This window comes from Sinohyriopsis cumingii, chromosome 3 (genome assembly GCF_028554795.1).
Source record: "Sinohyriopsis cumingii isolate HCF-2022 chromosome 3, ASM2855479v2, whole genome shotgun sequence".
Classification (NCBI taxonomy): Eukaryota; Metazoa; Mollusca; class Bivalvia; order Unionida; family Unionidae; genus Sinohyriopsis; species Sinohyriopsis cumingii.
Window position 1 is genome coordinate 45,774,471 of NC_142963.1, and position 21,891 is coordinate 45,796,361.

The window sequence follows — 21,891 nt, forward strand, 5'->3', positions numbered from 1 at the left end:
TTATTAAAAACACCATGTCGGAAGTACATCAGATCAGGTTCCACTCTCTAATATAGTATTTTGCTGAAGTAAAATTCGTAAAGAAAGACGAAACATAGACAGTTGACATATGGAAACATATGTTGCTTAAAAAAGACACCCAGGTGCTTATATTGGCTTGCAGGTGTTTGTTTAAGATGTTGTGGGTATTCGGCTCAGTGTGATTACCTTAACGTTCGAATGCAAACCTATGCTATCAGAGTCAACGCCCAATTGTAGAAAGTAAAAATGTGTAGCAATTTCTTTAGATAAGATTTGAGAAAGTAAGTGTTATTACATGTTACTTCAAGTTTCGTAATGAGAAAGGTAAATTAAAATACTTAATCTCTAAATAAGTGCTTGTAGAAAACTTCGTTTGCCAAAGTAAGGAAAGGGCAAAACTACCATTTTGAAATATTTTTATCCATGTTCACAAGATGGAAATGAACAAGTGAAGAATAAGACTGACTTGATAAACGAATAAATGCACTGGATAGTCTGATATGATCGAAGTCCCGGTCTTTAGCAGGTTTCGTCGCAAAATTGAACAACACGCAGATTACAAACGTATCAGAAAGCGAAATATAGTGAAACTATGTTAGAGTGGCGACAACGATATTTTCAATATTGCCCTGTTGTGACAGTATAAGACTTTCGAGTGGAACTGTTTTCGCTTATGACCAAGAACACTTCTCGATAAATGTGCTAATATTTCATTACAATCGTCCTGACAGATTAGTTGGAGTAGCAATAACAAACTTGGAGTAGCAATAACAAACTTGTGCCGGACACCAGATGACTGATGACAGGCTGTTGCAAGAAATCGTTTTTGAGAATTTATTTTTCCCAGTAATTATTTTCTCCGTGGCATAAACGTAATGGTTCATTGATACAACATTATCATAGGTTTATAGATTGATGAGAACAATTTTAATCTACCGGATATAAACTTCAACACGAATAACAAACGTACTGATTAACGCATTACTCACCCACAAAGCATGCTTTGTGGATAAAATAAGTCACCATATGCTCAGAGGAACGGTCTGATTCGTATTTAAACCACTTCTTATTTTATTCAACGAGTCTATAGGTCTTTTTAACAATATTTTTAATCTTGATGGAAAACCGTGAAAGTCACGCCAGTGGAAGGATTTGCCAGTGACCCTTCAAATTACAGGCTATTTAAGTACTTATTTGTGTGTGGAAGAATTTTTGAAAAAAATCTATACAACCACCTACATTCAAATATTCAGATAACAATCTGAATTTCTTCCCAACAATTCTACAGTATTTCATTTCATACCGATGTACCATAGTGTATGTACTGCATCTGATACAAGGATGATATGAATGTGGTCTTTTTCGATGTCTCTTAAGTATCTGATTATCTACAGCTATGACATTTATATCTCGCACTGATTAGTTTTCACAGTGCTTATCTAAGAGAATCCAACTAGTTTTTGTAAATACTGCCGAATCAAGTATCCTATTTGGTGCGACTGGAGTACCATGAGGCTCTGTTTTAGGTCCGTTGTTATTTATTATGCATATCACAGTATATGCGACTAAGTCTTGAGTCTTATAGATTTTATTCTGATGATAGCCCACTGGCGTATTTATCAAATGATTCTTACGAAATTGAATACGTACCGACAACCTATTTACAAACGATTAATGATTAGTCAAGGCTGTGGTCGGTTGACTAGAATCCAACCAAACCGAGGTATATTCATCTCGCGTAAGCTAGAGCCTCTTTTCCCAGAACTAAAATTTTAAAAAAACAAACTAATTTCTCACTTTCCTTGACTTTCATAAACATCTTGTCGTAACGTTTAGCAGGTATTTTCAACTGAACCTAAAAGTACTGATAACATATCTACGTCGACCTCGAAAATGAAAACTGCTTTGAAAATACTTATTATAAATTTAGTATAAAAACGTTAACAATATTTATTTTTTATATATAAAGAATGGCTGTTCCTCTGAATAATCTCTTAAATTCGAAAACCTAAAATTTGAAGCAGTAAGAATTGTGCCTTTTAGAAGTGTACTGTGTCGTAATTCAATGGCCTTTCTTGGCAGATAGACGAAAGTTTCATAAACTGTGTTACTTCATAACATTCTATGTGGTTTGTTTCTTATCTTACTAACCTTCTACTACCGCCGGTTGGTGAGACAGACAGATATAATCTTTAAAATAGGAATAGATTAATTCGAATTAATGTTAGACTCGAAATAAGTAGAAACTCGTTATTAAGCTTTGCAATGCATTTTTTTTAAAAAACAATTCTCGTCCAAATTCAATAAGTGATGGAAGTAACTATTCGATTTTCAAAAGTAAAATAGAGATAAAGACAGCACAATTGTTTGCCCATTTCATAGCTGATAATAAGAAAAGGATCTTTTCTGAATATCAGAATTAGGAATAACTGTACTGATCTTCCTAATGAGTTATACTGCAATCACACGAGTGTTTGTAGTGGGGTTATATACGTATTTACTTACAAATACTATACTGAACAGAGTAGAAAATTGCTTCAGAATTTTAGTATTCGCTTATTTGACTTATTCTAAATATATATTAAATAGACAAAACGCTTTACTTAAAAAAGAGTATTCAAAATTTTTAATACTCTACTCAATGAATTATCACTTTTATAAAAAAGACACGATGTTCTTCTCTTTTTCCCATTAATTCTATTGTGTATTCATTTGGTGTATGTACTCTTGTCCAATTTCTGACACGATCATTAATTTATTCATCTCTCTCTCTCTCTCTCATACTTATTTTCTTTGAATAAAATGTTCTTAGACATAATTGTATGAAACCATATTAATTTAGTGCCTCTATCCAAGTACATTTCTTATCGACTGCAGAAGCATAGCTTATTATAATTTGTGGGAACATGTAGACCGGCCACACTTGTCAACCTCTATGGAAATAAAACTTGTTCAAACTATATGTTTATACAAACTAGATCCAATATTTACACAGCGAGTTACAAAGAATGCGTTCACTTACCGTGCTTATGACTTAGATTGTACATTTTCTTGATCATCAAAGTAGGAGTGTATTTCAGAGAGTATTTGTTAATCCATACTGTTTGATGAATTTACCGTTCCAGTACAAATGGTGTCCCCTTGTTGAGCCATAGTAGGTAAGTGTCCTATGTATATTTAATTATTTTAACGTAAATGGATGGATGGATGGTTGGTTGGTTGGTTGGACGGACGGACGGACAGACAGACAGACAGCCATACAAACAGATAGATAGATAGATAGATAGATAGATAGATAGATAGATAGATGTACATCTAATTCTAAAGAAAACTTACTTTAGGAAACTTAACGTTTGTTTCGCCCTCATTTTTAGAGTTGAGTGGGGGGGCGGAGGGAGGACCGCCACTGAATAGTACTGTACTTATTTATTTATTCATAGTGTCGTTCCAAGAATAACAATCATATCCATAAACATGTATCATCTTTACTAAATGCTTATAATAATTTTTCTACTTCCGTGCTCAAGTCAATGATATTGCCGACGGTAACATGCAATTACAGAGCTATTGACGAGAGTTAAGATGCAGACTGTGACGGAAGCTGCGTGTCAGATTCTTGGATATTGTACAGTTTTATCTGACCGAATAGATTGAGATTCGATCTGAAAAATTCGCGTGCAGAGTGATAGAAAATAATGATCCATTGTATTTCGGTACCAACTTTGGATGAGTAAACACCGTGTATCTTTATACTCATTTGTAAGTCGGGTCCAACTGCAAACAGTTTAGACCCAGATCTGCCATCGCACAGTCTTGGTCAATGCAGTTTGTTAGAAGGGATCGGTAGAACAAATAACATATATACTGATCTGCCTGCATATTATAAGACCGTAGATCAGGGTATTTGTATGTCTTTGCAATGTACTCAGTTTATAAACGAGTATAGGCTCAAGCCTAGGTCCCGTAATTAATGAAATGTGGAGAAGGTTGAGACACTTACTGAGACACTCTTTTGATCAGAATAAATGCATCTAATCTGCTTAATGTAAATATCAATATCATCGATGATATTTTATATCTACATCTTGTTGAGCTGAGGACCATCGTGTGTTTTGTTTGGGGTTGGGTGGGAGGGGTTGTTGGTTATTTATTTTTTAATGAAGGGATGGTGTCCTAATTCATAACATTTACATTTATAGGGTCCTTAAGGCACACATTTAATTTACCCATAACGCAATGCATGAACCTCGTAAACCATATACCTGTTTAAGGATTATTATCAGTAAGATATTACAAAATGATTTTAGAAGAAACTGCTTTAAGTTAAAAATGCCACCAAAAGCTGAGATATTCGTACCACTGTTGAACCACCCCACCATGAATAATGTAAGTAGTACCTATTGAGTAAAGACATGGTTCCGCATTTAAGTTTGAATTTCTGAGTAATAAAGCTGTTGTTTTAACAGGAAGTAACACTGAAATTTAATTGGCTTACACGGCTATCTGTAGATTTGCAGAAGATGAAATAAAATCACTGTATCGGACATAAAACCCGCACCTTTAATATGCAAGAGATGTATTCCTTTACAGTAAGCCTCCAACATATCAGTATATTCTTTTACTTCGGTCTGAGAAAAATATAGTGGCCGTCCTAATCAAACACGAGCTTTCTTATTTGTAAATTATTTGAAATTTGTATTAAAAAATACAAATATCGATTAAATACCATTTTGAAATTGACGAACTTTCCATGGTTTAAAAAGAAAGAAAACAATAAAGCTTCAAGCCCAATAACAATTAATTAAATTCAATCCAAAGAACAAAGATTAAAAGGTGATCTGTGATTGGATCAATATCAGCAAAATACCACTTTTATATCATAATATATGATACCTGGCGAATCAATGCCCATTACTGAATAATAAATTATTTGTTAATTAAGCTGGATATAATTACAGTGTATTTATTCTTTCTATTTTACGGCTACTCAGTTTCATACAAACGTCTAGGTACCGGATCGATAGCTCAAAAAGTCATGTGCATTTCCTTCATTGTCGAAAAAGTGAGATATATTAATACGATTCCAGAACACAGTCATAATTCTAACTGACCAAATACTAAAACAATTATTTTCTGTGTTACCAACCTTATTATAATCGATTTAGAGATCTTAATTCTTTACACTTTCTTCATTCATTTTTTTTCAAAGCGAGAACAACATATTCTCATTAGAGTCTTAATTTTTATACCAACTGCCCATACATATACAATTAGAGATCTTTTTAAATTCATTGGTTTCTAATAGCACATAAACAACTGACAAGATATATGATGCCGTGACGATTGAAGAAAATTGACTTAGCCAATGAAACAACCACTTGGCAGAATTCGGACTCGCGTTACGTTGGTAACGATTCCGGCACGGTAACGACCCAATCACACCGGATCAACGCGTATGTTAATGAGTCATTTGTTTATCGAATGAATTCATATTAATTGGAATAAGAACACATATAAAACAAAAGAGCAACAATTTAATGATACTCAACACGGTGCCTAAATTACTTTATATGCTATGTTATTGTATTGTAATACAAATTGTCAGAATTGTTTATTAAAAAGGGCTGTCAAGTCTCATAAATAGTCTCAGCTACAGTGAAAAGGGCTTTAAAGTCTTCTTTTTTCTTCATACAAAGTGTACTATTTTCGACCCGTACAGTAAATCATAATTCAACCCCATTTAAATTCACCATGACAACCATGCGCATACGATGATGCACACACATTTTACTAAATAATTCCATTTGCTAATCTGATGGGGCTCTAGCTGGTGGACCCAGTGGCTTACGACCACCCCTGTAGAGCTAATGTGGATCGATTTGTGTGCGCGTTGCTTTCCACTAATAGCATGTCAGAAATGGAACTTGTTTACTTCGTATTTTCTTAACTTTTTTAAAGACTTTATCAACTGGCCAAGTGCATAAGAACCACAGGTTGTGGTAATCGTATTCCCCGCCGTTTTCCATTGCGTGAATATCGTATGTAATCGCCTTGAAGAGAAATGTAGAAATTTTTACAGTATCTTGGCTTGTAGTTTGCTTTCTAGATGGTGTTGAACAACACCTTGTATGTGGTAAAATACACCAAGGACAACCACACAGGGTACGTTCAAAATGGACTTTTTCAGGATAAAGTACAATATGTTGATGTTTGAGCAGCTACTGGTTAAAAAAAAAATAAATGAGTCAGTGAATTTGTCTGTACTGTTGGTTTGTTGTTAAAGAAGATCACAATCGTAAAAGTGATCCCACATAGATTGTTTTGTCAAGATCACACACATTTCTGATACCCAAACTCGGTTCAAACTCCAGAGTTTAAAGTCTGCTTAACTAACGATGAATCGCTAACGAGCACGGTGTTATAAATGTGATTTGAGTCTGAATATAAATAATAATTGTCGGTAATATTTAGAGGGAATAGCGGTAGCTCGGTTGTTTGAGAGTCGGACTTGTATTCCACAGGTAGTGCGTTCGATACCCGTCCAATGAAACCTTGATAACCTTTACTCGCATTTCCATGCCTCGACAAAGCAAAAGATGCGTTAGAATGTGTCGTCCCTATCGGGATTTGGGACAAAAAGGTATTTATTGTTATGCCTTTATGTGGCAGAGTCACACACACACACACACACACGCACACACACACACACACACACACACATACATATATATACACACGGTAGGTAGAACATCTGTAATTGTATCCTTAAGAAAGCTCTATATTTCAGCTAGTCTGTGCTTATTATTTGATTGTCCCAATTTTCAGATGTATCAGTATCCACTCATGGCAACATCAACAAACACAGAAGGAACAATGCAGACAAAGCGATCAGGCCACCTACTGATGACGTCTGAAGCTATTGTAGTTAAAGTCAATGGCTGAGAAACTACAGGTAGAAAAACAGCACAGCGCGTGATTATTTCGTTAAATCCAGCTGACCCATTTACCATAAGTAATTGACACGGCTAACGGTAACCTTTAAAACGTACGTAAAATAGTGTATATAATTGGAAAATTATGTGCTGACACACGACACGTCGACTAAAAATAGTACACTCCTAAGACATGAGTGGAAAATGACCCTATCTCTCTCTAATGAGAGAGAGAGAGAGAGAGAGAGAGAGAGAGAGAGAGCAGTTTTAAATTCATTGATTAATATCGCGTAATTAATCTCTCTCTCTCTCTCTCTCTCTCTCTTGCAAGAGGGTCAAGAGAGAGAGAGAGAGAGAGAGAGAGAGAGAGAGAGAGAGAGAGAGAGAGAGAAGGGGGAAGGATGGAGGGAGAGAGAGTTTGTAATGGAATACTAAACGTTGAAACTCACCCTCGATTTTCTTCAGAGAGGACTTCCACAGTTCTAATTTGTATGTTAGTTCTCTCCATCCCTTCTTTAAGTCAAAGCAGCACTGCAAAAGAATATAATCTATGTCTTATAATTTTTACGATTGCATGTTCATCTCATATCAACATCCTAATCAAGTTCTTTCCAATAAATCTTCAGTATCAAAAATCCATAATTAATTTACAAAACATGTATATGTATTTAGGTTCGAATAAAAAGAGTCAACATCTCTGATATTTAATGTAAGGACGCAGATCCAAATGACCATGAAAAATATTTAAAAAATCTTTTATCTACCCGAAACTTCAAATTGATTGCACACATACTAGTATGAATTCCTCAACTGGTCTCATATTTTCCACGTTTCTGGCTATGAAAGGATTGAAAAATAACCTAAATATTTTTTGTTAATTTTGCATTAAAATCATTAACTATGATAATTCATAAAATTATTACAAAACTTAAATAATTCAATACTGTGAACAAACTACATTTGCATGTAATTTAACATATCAGTTTGAACATGTCCTCATTTTATTCACACGAAACTTTAGTCTTTCAATATGGCGTCCATTTATCCAGCTTGGATCTCTATTCAGTATGGCTGGAAAGCATTGAACTATAGTACTGTACTATGAGCAGTGTGTGTGTGTGTATGTGTGTGTGTGTGTGTTGAATGTAAAGAATTTTGCAGGTAATTGTCCATATACAGTTGCCTTTGTAGGTAAGTTATTGCACAGAATATACATTCTGTTATCTATTAATATACAGCAACATAAATATAATTTTCATTCAAAGCTGATGATGATGATGATGATGATAATGATGATGATGATGATGATAACTTTTTGAGAACTGTGATGTTCTATAATACAAAATCAAGAAAACGTTATGCAAAATTTATAACATTTCCTGAAATACCAGTTTTAAACCCATTGATTAATATCCGTAATTAATAATTTCCTGAAATACCAGTTTTAAACCCATTGATTAATATCCGTAATTAATAATTTCCTGAAATACCAGTTTTAAACCCATTGATTAATATCCGTAATTAATAATTTCCTGAAATACCACTTTTAAACCCATTGATTAACATCCGTAATTAATAATTCGTAGTTTTGTAAAGCTTCGATAGCATGTACATAAAACGTGTGTTACAGGTTTGACAAAACATACTAAGTGTTGTATCTTGTAAGGGGAAAGCCGTTTACCATTTTGCAGCTCTGCTTGCATCCATAACCTCCCTTTGATGACTTAGAGCCACCCAGAACATTGTTTCTGAAAGGATATTAGTAAGCAAATGTATTAATATCAAGAACATGACATTTTAAAAACATTTTATATATCATTTTGTTCTAGATTTGCCTTTAGATTAAAGACCTAAACTATAAATTACTTTCTTTTTTACTTCTACTTTTCGTACACATGAGAAATACCCAATGATTATTGAATATCTCTCTCACCGCTCCGTTTTCCTAGTGGTTAGAGCGTCCGCCTTGGATGCGGGAGGTCGCTGAGTCGAACCCCGACCAAGTCATGCCAAAGACTTATAAAAAATGTGCTTACAGCTGCCTCGCTTGGTTCTCAGCATTAAGAGGTCAGTGTTAGAACTGGTCGGCCTGATGTCAGAATAATGTGACTGGGTGGGACATCATGCTACATGAATGCATGGTAACGCACCAGTGCTAGACATCATTATAAACTGCCACACTGCAGACATTGTAGCGATATGAATGAAAAATTGTTAAATCTACGTTAAAAATCTGAAATCAGACACACACACACACACACACACACACACACACACTTTCTTTCTCTCTGAATATCGCATATTCCAGTTTTTGTTGTAAATATATTTAATCATAATCCATTACATGTCATAACAATCCGAGTTAAATATCCTGTAACGATATGTATGTATGGATGTGTATGGATGGATGGATAGGTGGATAGATGTGTGTATGGAGTATGGAAATATTCAACCAAAAGCTTTTTTGAAACAAGTTAATTCAAAAACATACACAACTTTATATTGAATTGGCCCGAACTTCTTAAGTATTACTACTATTTTTTATACATACATAACTCACATTTAAACACATAACAAAATAACAAATCACAAACTACATTTAATCACACAACTGTACTAAAACAGCAAACAGCCAAAACCGTATTTTACCATATAATTGTATCAAAATAATGCAGTATTTTATTTTCTGTTGCACCTGTTTGATAGCATAAGCTGAAACCCATTTCCTAAAGATAAATCTCAATAATGAGGGACTAATCAGGCCAGAAAAGACAAATCTCAATCACCGAGAGGCGAATCATGCTTTCAAATACACATCTCAGTCACTCAGGAGCAAATCATGCTTTGAAAGACACATATCAGTTATTCAGGGGCTGCTCAGGCCAGCAAAGAAAAATCTCAATCACTGAGGTGCAAATGAGTCCATTTCTTCAAGACAAATCGCAATCACAGAGGGCCTTATCAGGTCAGCAACGACATTATCAATCACTGAGAGGCAAATCATGCTTTCAAATACACATCTCTGTCACTCAGGGACATATGCTTTCAAAGACACATCTCAGTCTGATTAGGCCAGCAAAGACAAATCTCAATCACTGATGGACAAATCAGGCCAGCAAAGACAAATCTCAATCACTGAGAGGCAGATCATGCTTTCAAATGCGCATCTTAGTCACTTAGAGGCAAACCAGTCCAGCAAAGACAAATCTCAATCACTGAGGGGAAAAGCAAGCCAAAAAAAGAAGAATCTCAAACAACGATGGACAAATCAGACCAGCAAAGACAAATCGCAATCACTGATGGGCAAATCAGGCCAGCAAAAGCAAAGTTTAGATAATTTAGTATGAACGAGTCTCATTTATAAAAAGACAAACGTGTCACAATAAGAAAATGTCCATCATTGGATAACACGAATTGGAGGGGAGGTGGCTAATGAGTTTATCATAAATATTTGGACGTAATAACAGCACAGCCAAAAGTATGCCTACTTTTAGAGACCTGCACTGGGGGGGCTAACTTAGCAAACGTCAACTAAACAGTAGCCAGCATAGTTAGACCCTAAGCTACTGAGTGATGACAATTGAAACGGCAGCTAATATTAAATTATTGCAAAACGTTTACTATCTTGCAGAAAGACAAAATCTGGTGCAATACAAACAATGTCTTGATACCACATCAACGGTATTCTTTCTTGTTATTGAGAACACTTAGCTGGATGCATACATGCAGTTAGTATTTACGTCATCTTCTCGTGTTTGTTTACGTCATCTTTTCTTTGTGTTTTTTTTAAGGGGTGGGGTATCATAGTTGATCCTAATTATCATTTGTTCACTATCACTGTGCTTTAAAGCTTGTAGTTCACCAGCGCATTTTAACATGAGAGCGTAATATATTCAAGAATGAAACGGTACACAACAAGTGTTTTGACTTTAGATAAGACATTATCTATTCTGACAAACATGCTTGAAGATATTCCCTTGAACTTGTAATCATAAATCATCAATCTGGTATCATCATGATAAGTGGTCATTAAATCGGCGTCAAGGAAAGAAATATAATGTATTTATGTAAATAGGTAGAATACACATTGGTTCTGTACGGATCGGCTGCATTGGGGAGTCCAGCTCCAGAAAGGCATCTTTTTTCTTCAAATATTGCCTCAGACATATTACGGTGGCAAGGTTGGTGTTCATTGTACTCACTGTTTACATAAACGAAATGCACAACATCTATATAAAACAAAGACGTACGTTATTTACACATAATAAAAGCCTTTGAATTAGCAAGTAACCATATATTTACTAAATCTATTTCAACTCTTATGTCGGAAGATTCCAGGAGAGAGAGAGAGAGAGAGAGAGAGAGAGAGAGAGAGAGAAAGAGAGAGTGGTGGTAGTGGTGGGGGGGAATTAATAAACTGTAATAGTTTATTATTTGGAAATTTTCGTTTTGTCCATGTTTAGTTCGTTTAGAAGAATCTAGCTGATGCTTATTATTATTGGTCCCAAAAAGATTTTACGATCACCGAACATAATGTATAATCATAATTGCTATGTAATCAAGAATGAATATATTTATTCTAAAAGGGATCGTTCGGATAATCTATATGTAACTATAAATCATTCATTGCTTATCATATTGTTACAGTATTCGTTAACAATACAAATAAGGTCCGTTAATTGCTGCCAGTGTAACATCCCAGACGGATAAATTCGATCAGTCGAATGTCTAAAGGCTATGCGTAAGTTTTGACTTATGTTGGAGAAATCGTGGCCAGGAAAGAAGTAGTATTTTAACGATACTTTTTTGTCACTTCCTTGAGCAAGTGCGGTTGACATCTAGTGTGAGTTTTAAACACATCTTTTAAAATTTTCTTGGACTTTCTCTGGTAACTTAGTATCAGGTGGAAATCTGGTTACAAGACTAAAAAATAAAATATAAAAAAGAAAAAGAAAAAAACATTTTGACGCTCCAATCTAGACTGCGCTACAAATCGGAGGTCTTCTTACTCACTGAATTAACATTAACCAATCATCCTCTGAGCTTTTAGATGAGTGTAAGGTTGAACATTAGAATGAAAGTTTTGCTTGGTTATTTTTGTAATATTTCGGGTTGATTAGTTGAATGTGGTTTTACACGATATCAAATTTAATCACGCAGTTGCTCAGTTCTTGCTAACCTTACCTCATCGCAAGGGTTACATATAAATACATCAATTTTGCAAACAGGGTTGTCATTATCATAGAATGGGTGTTCTTTACCTGGGCTCGGTGCAAGCATATCTACTGGTGAGTTTGCTTTTGATTCAGCTGTTTCATTCAATTATATAAATATTAGGCATGCTTTGCGATAAAGTCCTAATTGATGAATTGGGAAATAAATATGGTTTTCAACATCTATCTATCTGTGACAGTCCAAACACTGGAAGGATATGATATAAAAGACATCTTAAGGCTATAATCTAATGATATATAAAGGAGAGTAGTGACAATAAGTCTAACTTTTCCTATTTTCCCTACAGTAAGAAAGCACCTAAAACGAATCAACCATGACGTATCCTCCTACCTTTTCCTTTCACTTAATGGTGGTGTCCAAACATGTCTATTCCCAAACCTCCTATCTATGTAAACTTCCATGGCACTGTTCGCTCTTTTCCTCTTACGCACCCCATTATTATCCTCTTGCTTTTCCTTGTACTGGTATTCGGGATTTTCGTCATCCCAAGAACTAACACCACCCTCCTCTGTGGGCAGAGACGGACTAACTCGGTTTTTCTTACCCATCTGTTGTCTTGATCTTTTACACACACGAAGAGCAAATTCTTACGTATTTGCAGCGCTGAAGTTACTGATTTACCGTTATACGAATTCTTGTTGTCCGCTTTCTACGGTGCGGGGGAATTCTTTGTTGTTTTAAGATTGTTATCATGCACAATGAAACGCCTTGTATAAATGTACAATGTCGTATATTCTCGTCCTATACACGCTAAGAATAGAAAAAGTTGTAATCAAATCAACAGTTGGGGTTTGTTATTTCGTTTTTTTTTTTCCCTTCAAACTGACGGTCTAGTTTAAAACTTAAGGATTAAACAGCCAAATATATATGTCCAGTCAATCCGCAATAAGTTGCTGTAGTAGGCTTGCCAATAATATTGATCTGCAGATTTCCTGAAGCTCTAATTACGCAGACAAACACAAACTATTAACGTCATTGCTTCTTGATCATAAATCGCCGTTCCATGAGGTACTAATTTCTTTATGATCGATTGGGAGAATACACAACAGGATACCTTGCGGCTGCGTAAAGAAAGGTAAACTGAGAAGGACATATACGTGTGGTAGTTCCATTATCCACAATCAGATCGTGACTGGTATAAATAGGACAAACCCTTTTCACAACGTAAATACCGTTTTGTTGATCATGCATGCCAGTCAGCCTTAAGTTTTTTTGTTTGTATGAAATCTCTTTCAAAGAGATGCCATACTGAGGTTTATCTGAGTTAGTTTATTAAGGTTTACAGTATTTACTTTTGATCTCATGTAGCATAATAATGACACAAAATATGGAAAACGACTGATTGGGAATCATTCCACACACTCCACTTCAGAAAAAGGTATGAACATGATCCTTCCAACGACACGTCAGCACAATATGGGGTATATAGCACTGATTAAAGGTAAGGACCTAAAATGTCAATACAGAAAATACACCCACCCCTATCCTCATGAGAAATAAAAAAAAAATGAAAAACGAAGAAACGAATGAACAAAAAATGATCTCAAGATAGAAGAAAGAAGGTTAGAAAATTTCATAAGATTCATGAAAAAGAAACGTAACAAGAATAATGGTGCGAAATTCCAGTATCGTTTTGGAGAGAAACTTTAACTATCAAGTGTGATTGGAAATGGTGCGTAGATGTGGACAATGGTTTTAAATTTCACCCCGTGTGGGTGGAGCTTGAAGGGAGTAAAATATTTGCAAATATGAATAATGGTGTAGGGCAAAATATAACCGAAAAACTTGTTGTAATAATCCTGCTTTACTGCAGACTTCTTGTTTTGAAACAAAATTATTTGTTAATGTATTTACATAAGCTTCAAATTCATATGATTAATGTATCCATTATAAAAGCGTTTAAAAATATTCGTTTAGTGAGACATCACATATTATTCAACCTATCCCCGTTGCAATTTCAAATCCATACATAACTGGTGCATTATTCTTGTAACTGGAATAGCATATCACGCATTCTGTATAGCGTTTATCCCATTTAAAATGGAAATTAATATAGCACATCCAATCATTCTGTATTATGTTTCATCCATTTAAAATGTAAATTCGATGGAATTCGACGGACATTTGAGACTGTACGCACAGGAATGATCAATTTGATTTGTAGTTAGAACAGTTATTGATTCACTTTCAACAGTGTGATTGTATTACTTATTACGAAGTTAAATGATAGAATTTCATTTTTTTTAAATATCTCTTTCACTTTTAATTTAATTGTTTTCAGAAAGTTAAGTAATATATTTCACCTTATAATTTCCAATGCTGTTACAATACTTGGATTGAACAAATCAAATAAATGAAACCTTTTATATATTATAACGCATGAAAATGTCAGAATAATGGCATCTACTTATTAATTTTATACACCAAATTAAATGAAGAACGAGCGAAAGAAAGGAACTACCCCCCCCCCCAAAAAAAAAACCCAACAAAAAACAAACATTCACAGACGATGTATCGGTATATTGAAACATCGTTACAAAAAAGAAGGCAATCGCTTAATATCTTGGTATACTGTCTTCTTATTGAAAGCATACCAAGGAACCCGTTAACACTAAATAATCCGTTGACACTAAATAACCCGTTGACACTAAAAAAAAACCAATTACATTTTAGACATCAAGATGTGTATCCATATTTCTCTGTGGTGAGACATGTTTAGTGTTAAACATTTGCTGGTCAGACCATCTATCTATTATATATGCGTGTATAGCAATCTATACAATTCCACCTTTGAATACTTGATTGTGACCTTACCCAGACAATATCAAGTAATGACGTATTAACCAAAGCATTTCCTTTATAAACATAGGTAACTTCTCTTAATTAGAGATGTTAGATTGCGAAATATAATGAAGTAGACATTGCTGCGTCATGGTCGACTCACATGCCAGTGCAAGATGCTCGGCAAGATTTGAGTTTTGTGGCTACTCAAGCAGCATGGAAACTCAAGGCAGTGAGAAAGTTATAAAAAGGACAGGCGAGCTACAAGTTTGTGCAGCGTACCAAGATATTAAACCCGGAAAACAATAAAGAGGAAAGATTTTGATGCCTCTATGTCTTCCCTTCAAGCTACAACTCACTGTAGGGCGCGACCAAAGCCAGCGATCTCTCTCATTTAGGCACAAGTAGTGTGCTTTGTTACACCATTCACATCCTCACTTACACACGTGAGGTATATAACGACTCCATAGCCAACCGGCTGACCTGCAACGAGTGAACCACACTTGCCTCCATAACCATCCTGTTGACCAGCAACGGACATTAGTATGTGACAACACCCAGTGAAATTTATCATCTAGATAAAAGCTGCGTGCTAGGTTACATTGCAAAGCCACCTCACGTATACACTTGAGGTATCGCATGTCTTCATACCTACGTGCTAATGCCCTGCAATGAGTGAACCTCGCTAGTCTCCGCTACCAACATGCTGATCCGCAACGGATTATAGTGCGTGACAACATCCAGATGAGCTATTGAAGTCTGTCAAGCGCTAAGCCACCCTAACAGAAGCCGGGGTCACCACACTATCATCCCCAATATCAGCAGTGCCAGAGCCAGCCACGCTGTCGATGTGTCTAAGTGACAAGTTGTGGTATATGTAAAATGACAACCAAGGAAATAAAGCCATTTTCTGTCGAAACAAAAGATTGAAAGAAAGAATCTTAAGCATGCCTTATATTAGAGGTTCTTCTTGAAAAGCGAACGCTCGACACCTGATAAGCATCGTGTCGAATACAGAGTGCCTGCGCAGCAACCGAGCGTCTTAGTTCTGACGGCGAACGACCTAGAGAGCCTGGTGTCCACATCCATCGCCGATATTGAGACAGGTCTCGAAACGTACTCGGGAAAATGCTCAGGCGTGTAGGATGTGAAGTTTCAGTCGATGGAGCTGCTGATGTTGCAGTACCAAACATATAATTGCAACACTCATATCTCCACGATTGCAGAATTCCCACGCGGTCTGTCGTAAAAGTAAAGAACAGCAAAAAACAACACTTTTAATTGGAACTGCTTTTCAGTCCTTCACACTCGTCAACACTTTACGCGTTAGTAAGTATACTCACTGTTAACTCGAGCTCCATTTTGATAAGCTTGTTTCCAATGAATATCTCAGAGATATCAAAGCTTGAGAGAGTTAAACAATCCATCGCCATTAATATCTCTGGCTTGGACAGGACACTCTACCCCACTGCATAACCACCAAAGTGCTAGAAAATACCGTAGACCTTATGCTAAAGCCGACAACAAAGGATATAACTAAAGACCACTCCATAATGCTAGTTAATAATAGCACACACGAGCATTGGAAGCCCATTTGCTCCTGCTGACTCCACGTCTTCTTGCGATAAGCCCTAGCCGACCATCATACCGTTTCCTGGAAAGAAAAAGCTGTTTTTGTTTTAAACATATGTTTAAACCGATGAATTTGATATATGTCATCTACGTCGACCTTGAGGGTCTCAACATTTGCTTAAAGGTTGTGGCGCCTGTAACTGACACTGCTATTAGGAACAGTAGGATACTCGACGGTAGCCTCGGGTTGGTCCACTCGTGCTCGACCTATGAGATATATTGCACATAGATAAAGTTCCGTGAAAGGGCTAAGGCAGAGCTCCTGTAGCGGCAATTAATCATGAGATGGAGAATATCTACAAAGGGCATGAGAGACTTTCATAGGGCTACCCCGTCAGACGTAACGCCAACGAAACGTTCGTTGGAAAGTTTATCGATGAGTATTATAGCGACCCCATCGCAGATTGTGTAAGTCTGCGGCTCACGTCGTATTCCATCCGGCGATCATAATGCTTAAATGCTCAAGCAAGACAACTAGGGCCTGGCAAGCGCAATGGTTAAAGCATAGATTTGGCACAAGCTCTACCGTGATTGCCTAATGTAGGGCCGAGAGGTCTGCCACAAGTGCACCACCATTCCTAGCGTGAGCCAATACATTCGCGCGAACAATGCGATAAGACAAGTCTTTTCCTACTCAGCAAGAATGTGTTCATCGCACCCGATGAAATCATGTATAGGGCTTATGGTCACGCCCAGGCTGAGGGACAGGTTCACGCGGAATGGGCGGCGCCGTACAACGAGCTAATCCAAGGCTAAAACCCCCTTTGAAGACCCTCTGTGCCATTCAATACGACTTGTAGTTCCTCGCAAACAAAACACCAGGGAGACACAACATCTCGCCAAATAGTAAAAAAGCGGTTGACAAGAGATGTCGACCTCTTTGGCCAGGGTAGAAGTGTAATAAGACCATACCTTGTCGGTAGCACGCATGTTCCTATCATCAGGCGCCCCTGGGACGTACACAACAGCTCACAGACCGAGAGTCACCCAACAGGCCGCCAAATGTGCTGCATCTCAGTCATTGAACATGCGCGAGTGATGGGTATTTCTTCAGGCTTCGAATCACTGGCGGTGTCAAGTCAGATGTCGAGCCAGATCCCAGGTCCGCAAATAGCTGTATCGCGGCAGGTACTATTCTCTGTGACACTTACTCTTGAGCAGCCCTGGAAGGTTTTATGGCTGCCCGAGATATCGCTACCGTATACAGTTTTGTAACCTTGGCTGCTCTCATGAATGTGACCTTTTGCTTCTTTGAGGGCAGTCACTAACGTCATTTACGAGCATTGCTAGGGTACCACAGCCTTGACTTGATTGGCCCCTCTGCCAGTGGTAAAAGACCCGGCTGTTGTTGGACTTCCTGAAGTGTTCAGTTTAAATAATTAGTTGTTCATGACTGCTTCCAGCACATGTCTCGGAATTGTGTGTAATTAATGCTTATGCATTATACCTGAACTGAAACGTGATCGAGTTCATTACCGCATACGTCCGTACCCATGAGTGCTTTATTTACGTCTTTAATTATTTCAAATATTGAGTTCGGTTTATCCAAAGTTGCATGATCAACGAGCTTGAGGTGAAAATAAACTGATTGCCATAAAATTTCTGGCCATGAATTTCACCATAATCGGATACTTACAGTAACGTCAGACAGTATAATCAGAATAAAACGTACTTTTTCAGGAAGCTGTCCACTTTACCAGAGCAATCTTCAGCTGAAGAGGTACGTGAGATATAAGCTTGCATTCTGCTTTCGCTATCAGTATTATGTTATGGATTGGTTTCATAAAGTGAAACTCCTCGAAATCCATTTGGACTCAGATTTTCTTTTGGTTTAAAGAAGTTTTCGGTTTACTGAGGCTTTTGCTGAACATTTCTCTTTATGGACACTTCTGTGACGAGAGAGAGAGAGAGAGAGAGAGAGAGAGAGAGAGAGAGAGAGAGAGAGAGAGAGAGATGCGGCGCTGAACCTTAGAACAGTACGTGAATTATCAGGACACGGGAAGGATAAACAGGGCCAGCGACAAAACGGCCGGCCACAGATTCATGATATCAAACAAAGGCGTACATCTGCCGATACTGCAATTATGGATTACTTGGCATGACCGGGCTCCCAGCACACATCGCATTCATTATTATAAATCAGACATATGTATCCTTTGCTCTGACTAAAGCAAAGGTTTGGATTTCGCTATGTCAGGTGGTCGGAAATTGTAGACTGGCGAATGTTCGCCATGATGCTATCTAAGTGCTTGATCACGCGCCCCATTCTCCACGCATAATAAGGCGGGTTCGAGTTATTGGGTACGATGTCTGTAAATATGAACTCAGAGAAAAGTATGACGCTTCTCCTCGGAAGTGGGACTTCCGTGGCGAATGCCCCGTCCTTCTGGTGTCAGAGGTTTATATTAGGGATGTTTCCATTTATCGACTTGCTCTTTCTTGACCCATGCCTACTTCGCCAGGAAAAACTGATGTAAACCGGTTTGAGCATGACTGAACTGGTATGATCCAGTTAAAATCTGTCCAATCGAGTCTTAAGCGATAAAATTGGCTTCTAATAAACCGGTTTGAACAGGTTAAGAGTACCCCTAGATAGGCAGCTTTCATATTAATTTTGTTGAAAAGCAAATAATTGCATATGCATACTTATCTTATATATAAAATATATATTTAAATAATATTTAATTTTCTACTCTTCATTTATTCTCTACTTGCATAAATTGGTACCTTTAGTGCTCTAGTGATTGAAAGTAGTGTAAAAATGTATACCTTTTTTGTCTTGAAGTTGAAATATTGTCTGTCTATATATATATATATATATATATATATATATATATATATATATATATATATATATATATATATATATATATATATAATGTACCTATTTGTCAAAACAAATCTTTAAAAATGTTAAACAAATAAAATAAAATTTTAAAGACAACTACTGTACTCCGTAAAAACCTGATTAAGTTCGGTATTCGGCAAATAGTTTTGCATCCTTTATAAATTTACGTCTGTGATTTCTAGCAGGAACGAAACTAACTTCAGTTCTTACTTTCAACTTTTCAACTTGAAGTTTATTGATACACTCATAGCCACAGTATAGCGACGTGTACCCATTCTCCTGGTACTTTTTTGGTATCGAAGACGTTTGGTTTCATGTATATTGTCGATAATGTTTGACACTGATGCTGTTACGTTTGAGCCTAATCAATATGCAGTATAATTTCGAATAATAAAATATTTTATTCCGTATTTCAACATTACCATTCACTATTTATCGTCATATCGAATGAAAATATATTATGATTAGTAGCCTTATGGGCCACTTTGAGGGCATACGATGACATACACGTGGGCCACTTTGGGGTACACATGTCCAATAGGTTAACATGAGGGAGCTGATTGGAGAACTCGCTTGTGGGCCTTGTATCATCAAATAAGGATTTACAGTTGCATTTTGCATCGTTGTCAGTGGAAACATTCTGAAATCATTAATGTTGGAAAATATATTTCAAAATATAAATATAACTTTACGGCTTTAACAAAGACTGAAAGCAATCAGAGATATGAATATAATGTAAATTAAACAAGTGTGATCTTTCACATCGTTTTATATTTCCAGTTTATTCGATAGCATTTGTTAACCTGGCCTATAATAGTGCGTGTCTAAATCTCGGGACACTAACAATTAAACTCATGCGCATATAAGACACCACCAACAACACTATCATTACTACTCCCACCACATTCATCTTCACTACCATTACTACTATTAGTTCTCACCTTCTAAGCTATTCCCACCTTCCTCACATCTTTAGAAATAGAAAGAAAACGAACATGACACGTCTTGAGAAATGTCAACAAATACATGGCGTATTGCTGCCTTTGCAAATTTACTTGTGATCGTTTCTTGCATCAGATACACCATGAGCCAAAAGTACAGCTCGCGCAAGAATACTCTTCGTCATTGCGGCATTTTATTTCTGAATATCAAGGAATTAAAAGTAAACGTCCACCCTGTGGACTAGTTGATAACCTACTGAGTGCACGGTGAGATATGTTGTGGAATAATAGATAACCTATTGATTACACGGTGAGATACCATGTGGAATTTTTATTATATGCTCATTTTTTCCCCGTTAACTTTACATCGCCAGACTCGTGCAGTATTATCCGATACTGAACCCGCGCGCCAACACACATATAGCATTCACGTGCATAAAGGAACTACTTTCTATTGTAAACAAACAATGAACGTAGACGCCAGCAATTTTGATGTTTAAACAAATCATGTACACTCGCGTAGTAGGCGCTTTACGTTGTGGTTGTTTAAATTTGTTTCTGAATGAACTACAACAGATGTTTCGTGGACTGACACATATCAGCCTCTTTGGCACTTTCCGCGTTGATACAATGTTTCGGATTTAGGATAGCTACAGTATACAACAGACGCAAGAACAGGTCCTTACAAATAACATACAAGTGACAAGTCATATACTGTCTTCTTTAGCTGAATTTCCTCAAAATGTACTTTCATAGTTATGCAGATCGGAATTACACGAGCCATGTCATAGGTACTCAATCTTGATTACACATTTCGAAATTGTACTGCAATTTCGATGATAAATTCAATTACATCCTCCTTAATGCACTCAAAATGAAATAAGCATAACATTCCATAGCATCGTTTTGATAATTGCAATTGAAAGTCTTCATACTTTCCATACATTATGATTTCAAACATTCAGTGACAGAAACAGAAACACATTTGCAGATGTCAACACGCTTCTCCCTAGCTGCTTCAATCCCATGTATTTCATGTGTAATTGTCACATACAAATCCAGTCCATAATCACGAAATTTCGCAGACTCGAAACAAATACGAAAATCTATTCATACCAGATGAAATGGAAAAGTTGTTGCTATGCACATTCATTAACAATATGACTCCAAATTTCAAGTATAACGAGACACGCCATTTTCTTTCGGAAGTTATGTCGGGCGCGCGACTAAGTTCAAATTTATCTGGACGGAGTTATGTGCGCAGTAATAATGTTGTTGTTGTGTAATTACGAATATGCGCTTGTGTATTTAGTTTGGAATACAGCATACATTCATTTACTTTGTTTCTTGTAGTGTATTTTGTTTACGTAATTAAGCCTTAGGTAGAATAAAAAATGAGCATATAATATAAAAAGGTTCTGCGTTTGTATGGGAAACTATGAACTCCCAAGGTCGTGCAGTATTCCGTCCAACATTTCCCATACAAATGCAATAACCTATA

The 21,891-nt window shown here is 36.5% G+C and overlaps 1 protein-coding gene across 1 annotated transcript in view; it reads right to left on the minus strand.

Annotated features, from left to right (window-relative positions):
* The window catches only part of LOC149802789 (transmembrane channel-like protein 7), a 48,943-nt gene extending 35,735 nt beyond the window's left edge, over positions 1-13,208 (minus strand). The window contains exons 1-3 of the mRNA XM_089952222.1: positions 12,519-13,208; positions 8,635-8,701; positions 7,403-7,484 (exon numbers count right to left, since the gene is read on the minus strand). Of these exons, the coding sequence (XP_089808348.1) occupies positions 7,403-7,484; positions 8,635-8,701; positions 12,519-12,736 (367 nt within the window). The 5' untranslated portion in view covers positions 12,737-13,208. The remainder of the gene's footprint in view (positions 1-7,402; positions 7,485-8,634; positions 8,702-12,518) is intronic.
* Between the last annotated feature and the right edge of the window lie 8,683 nt (positions 13,209-21,891).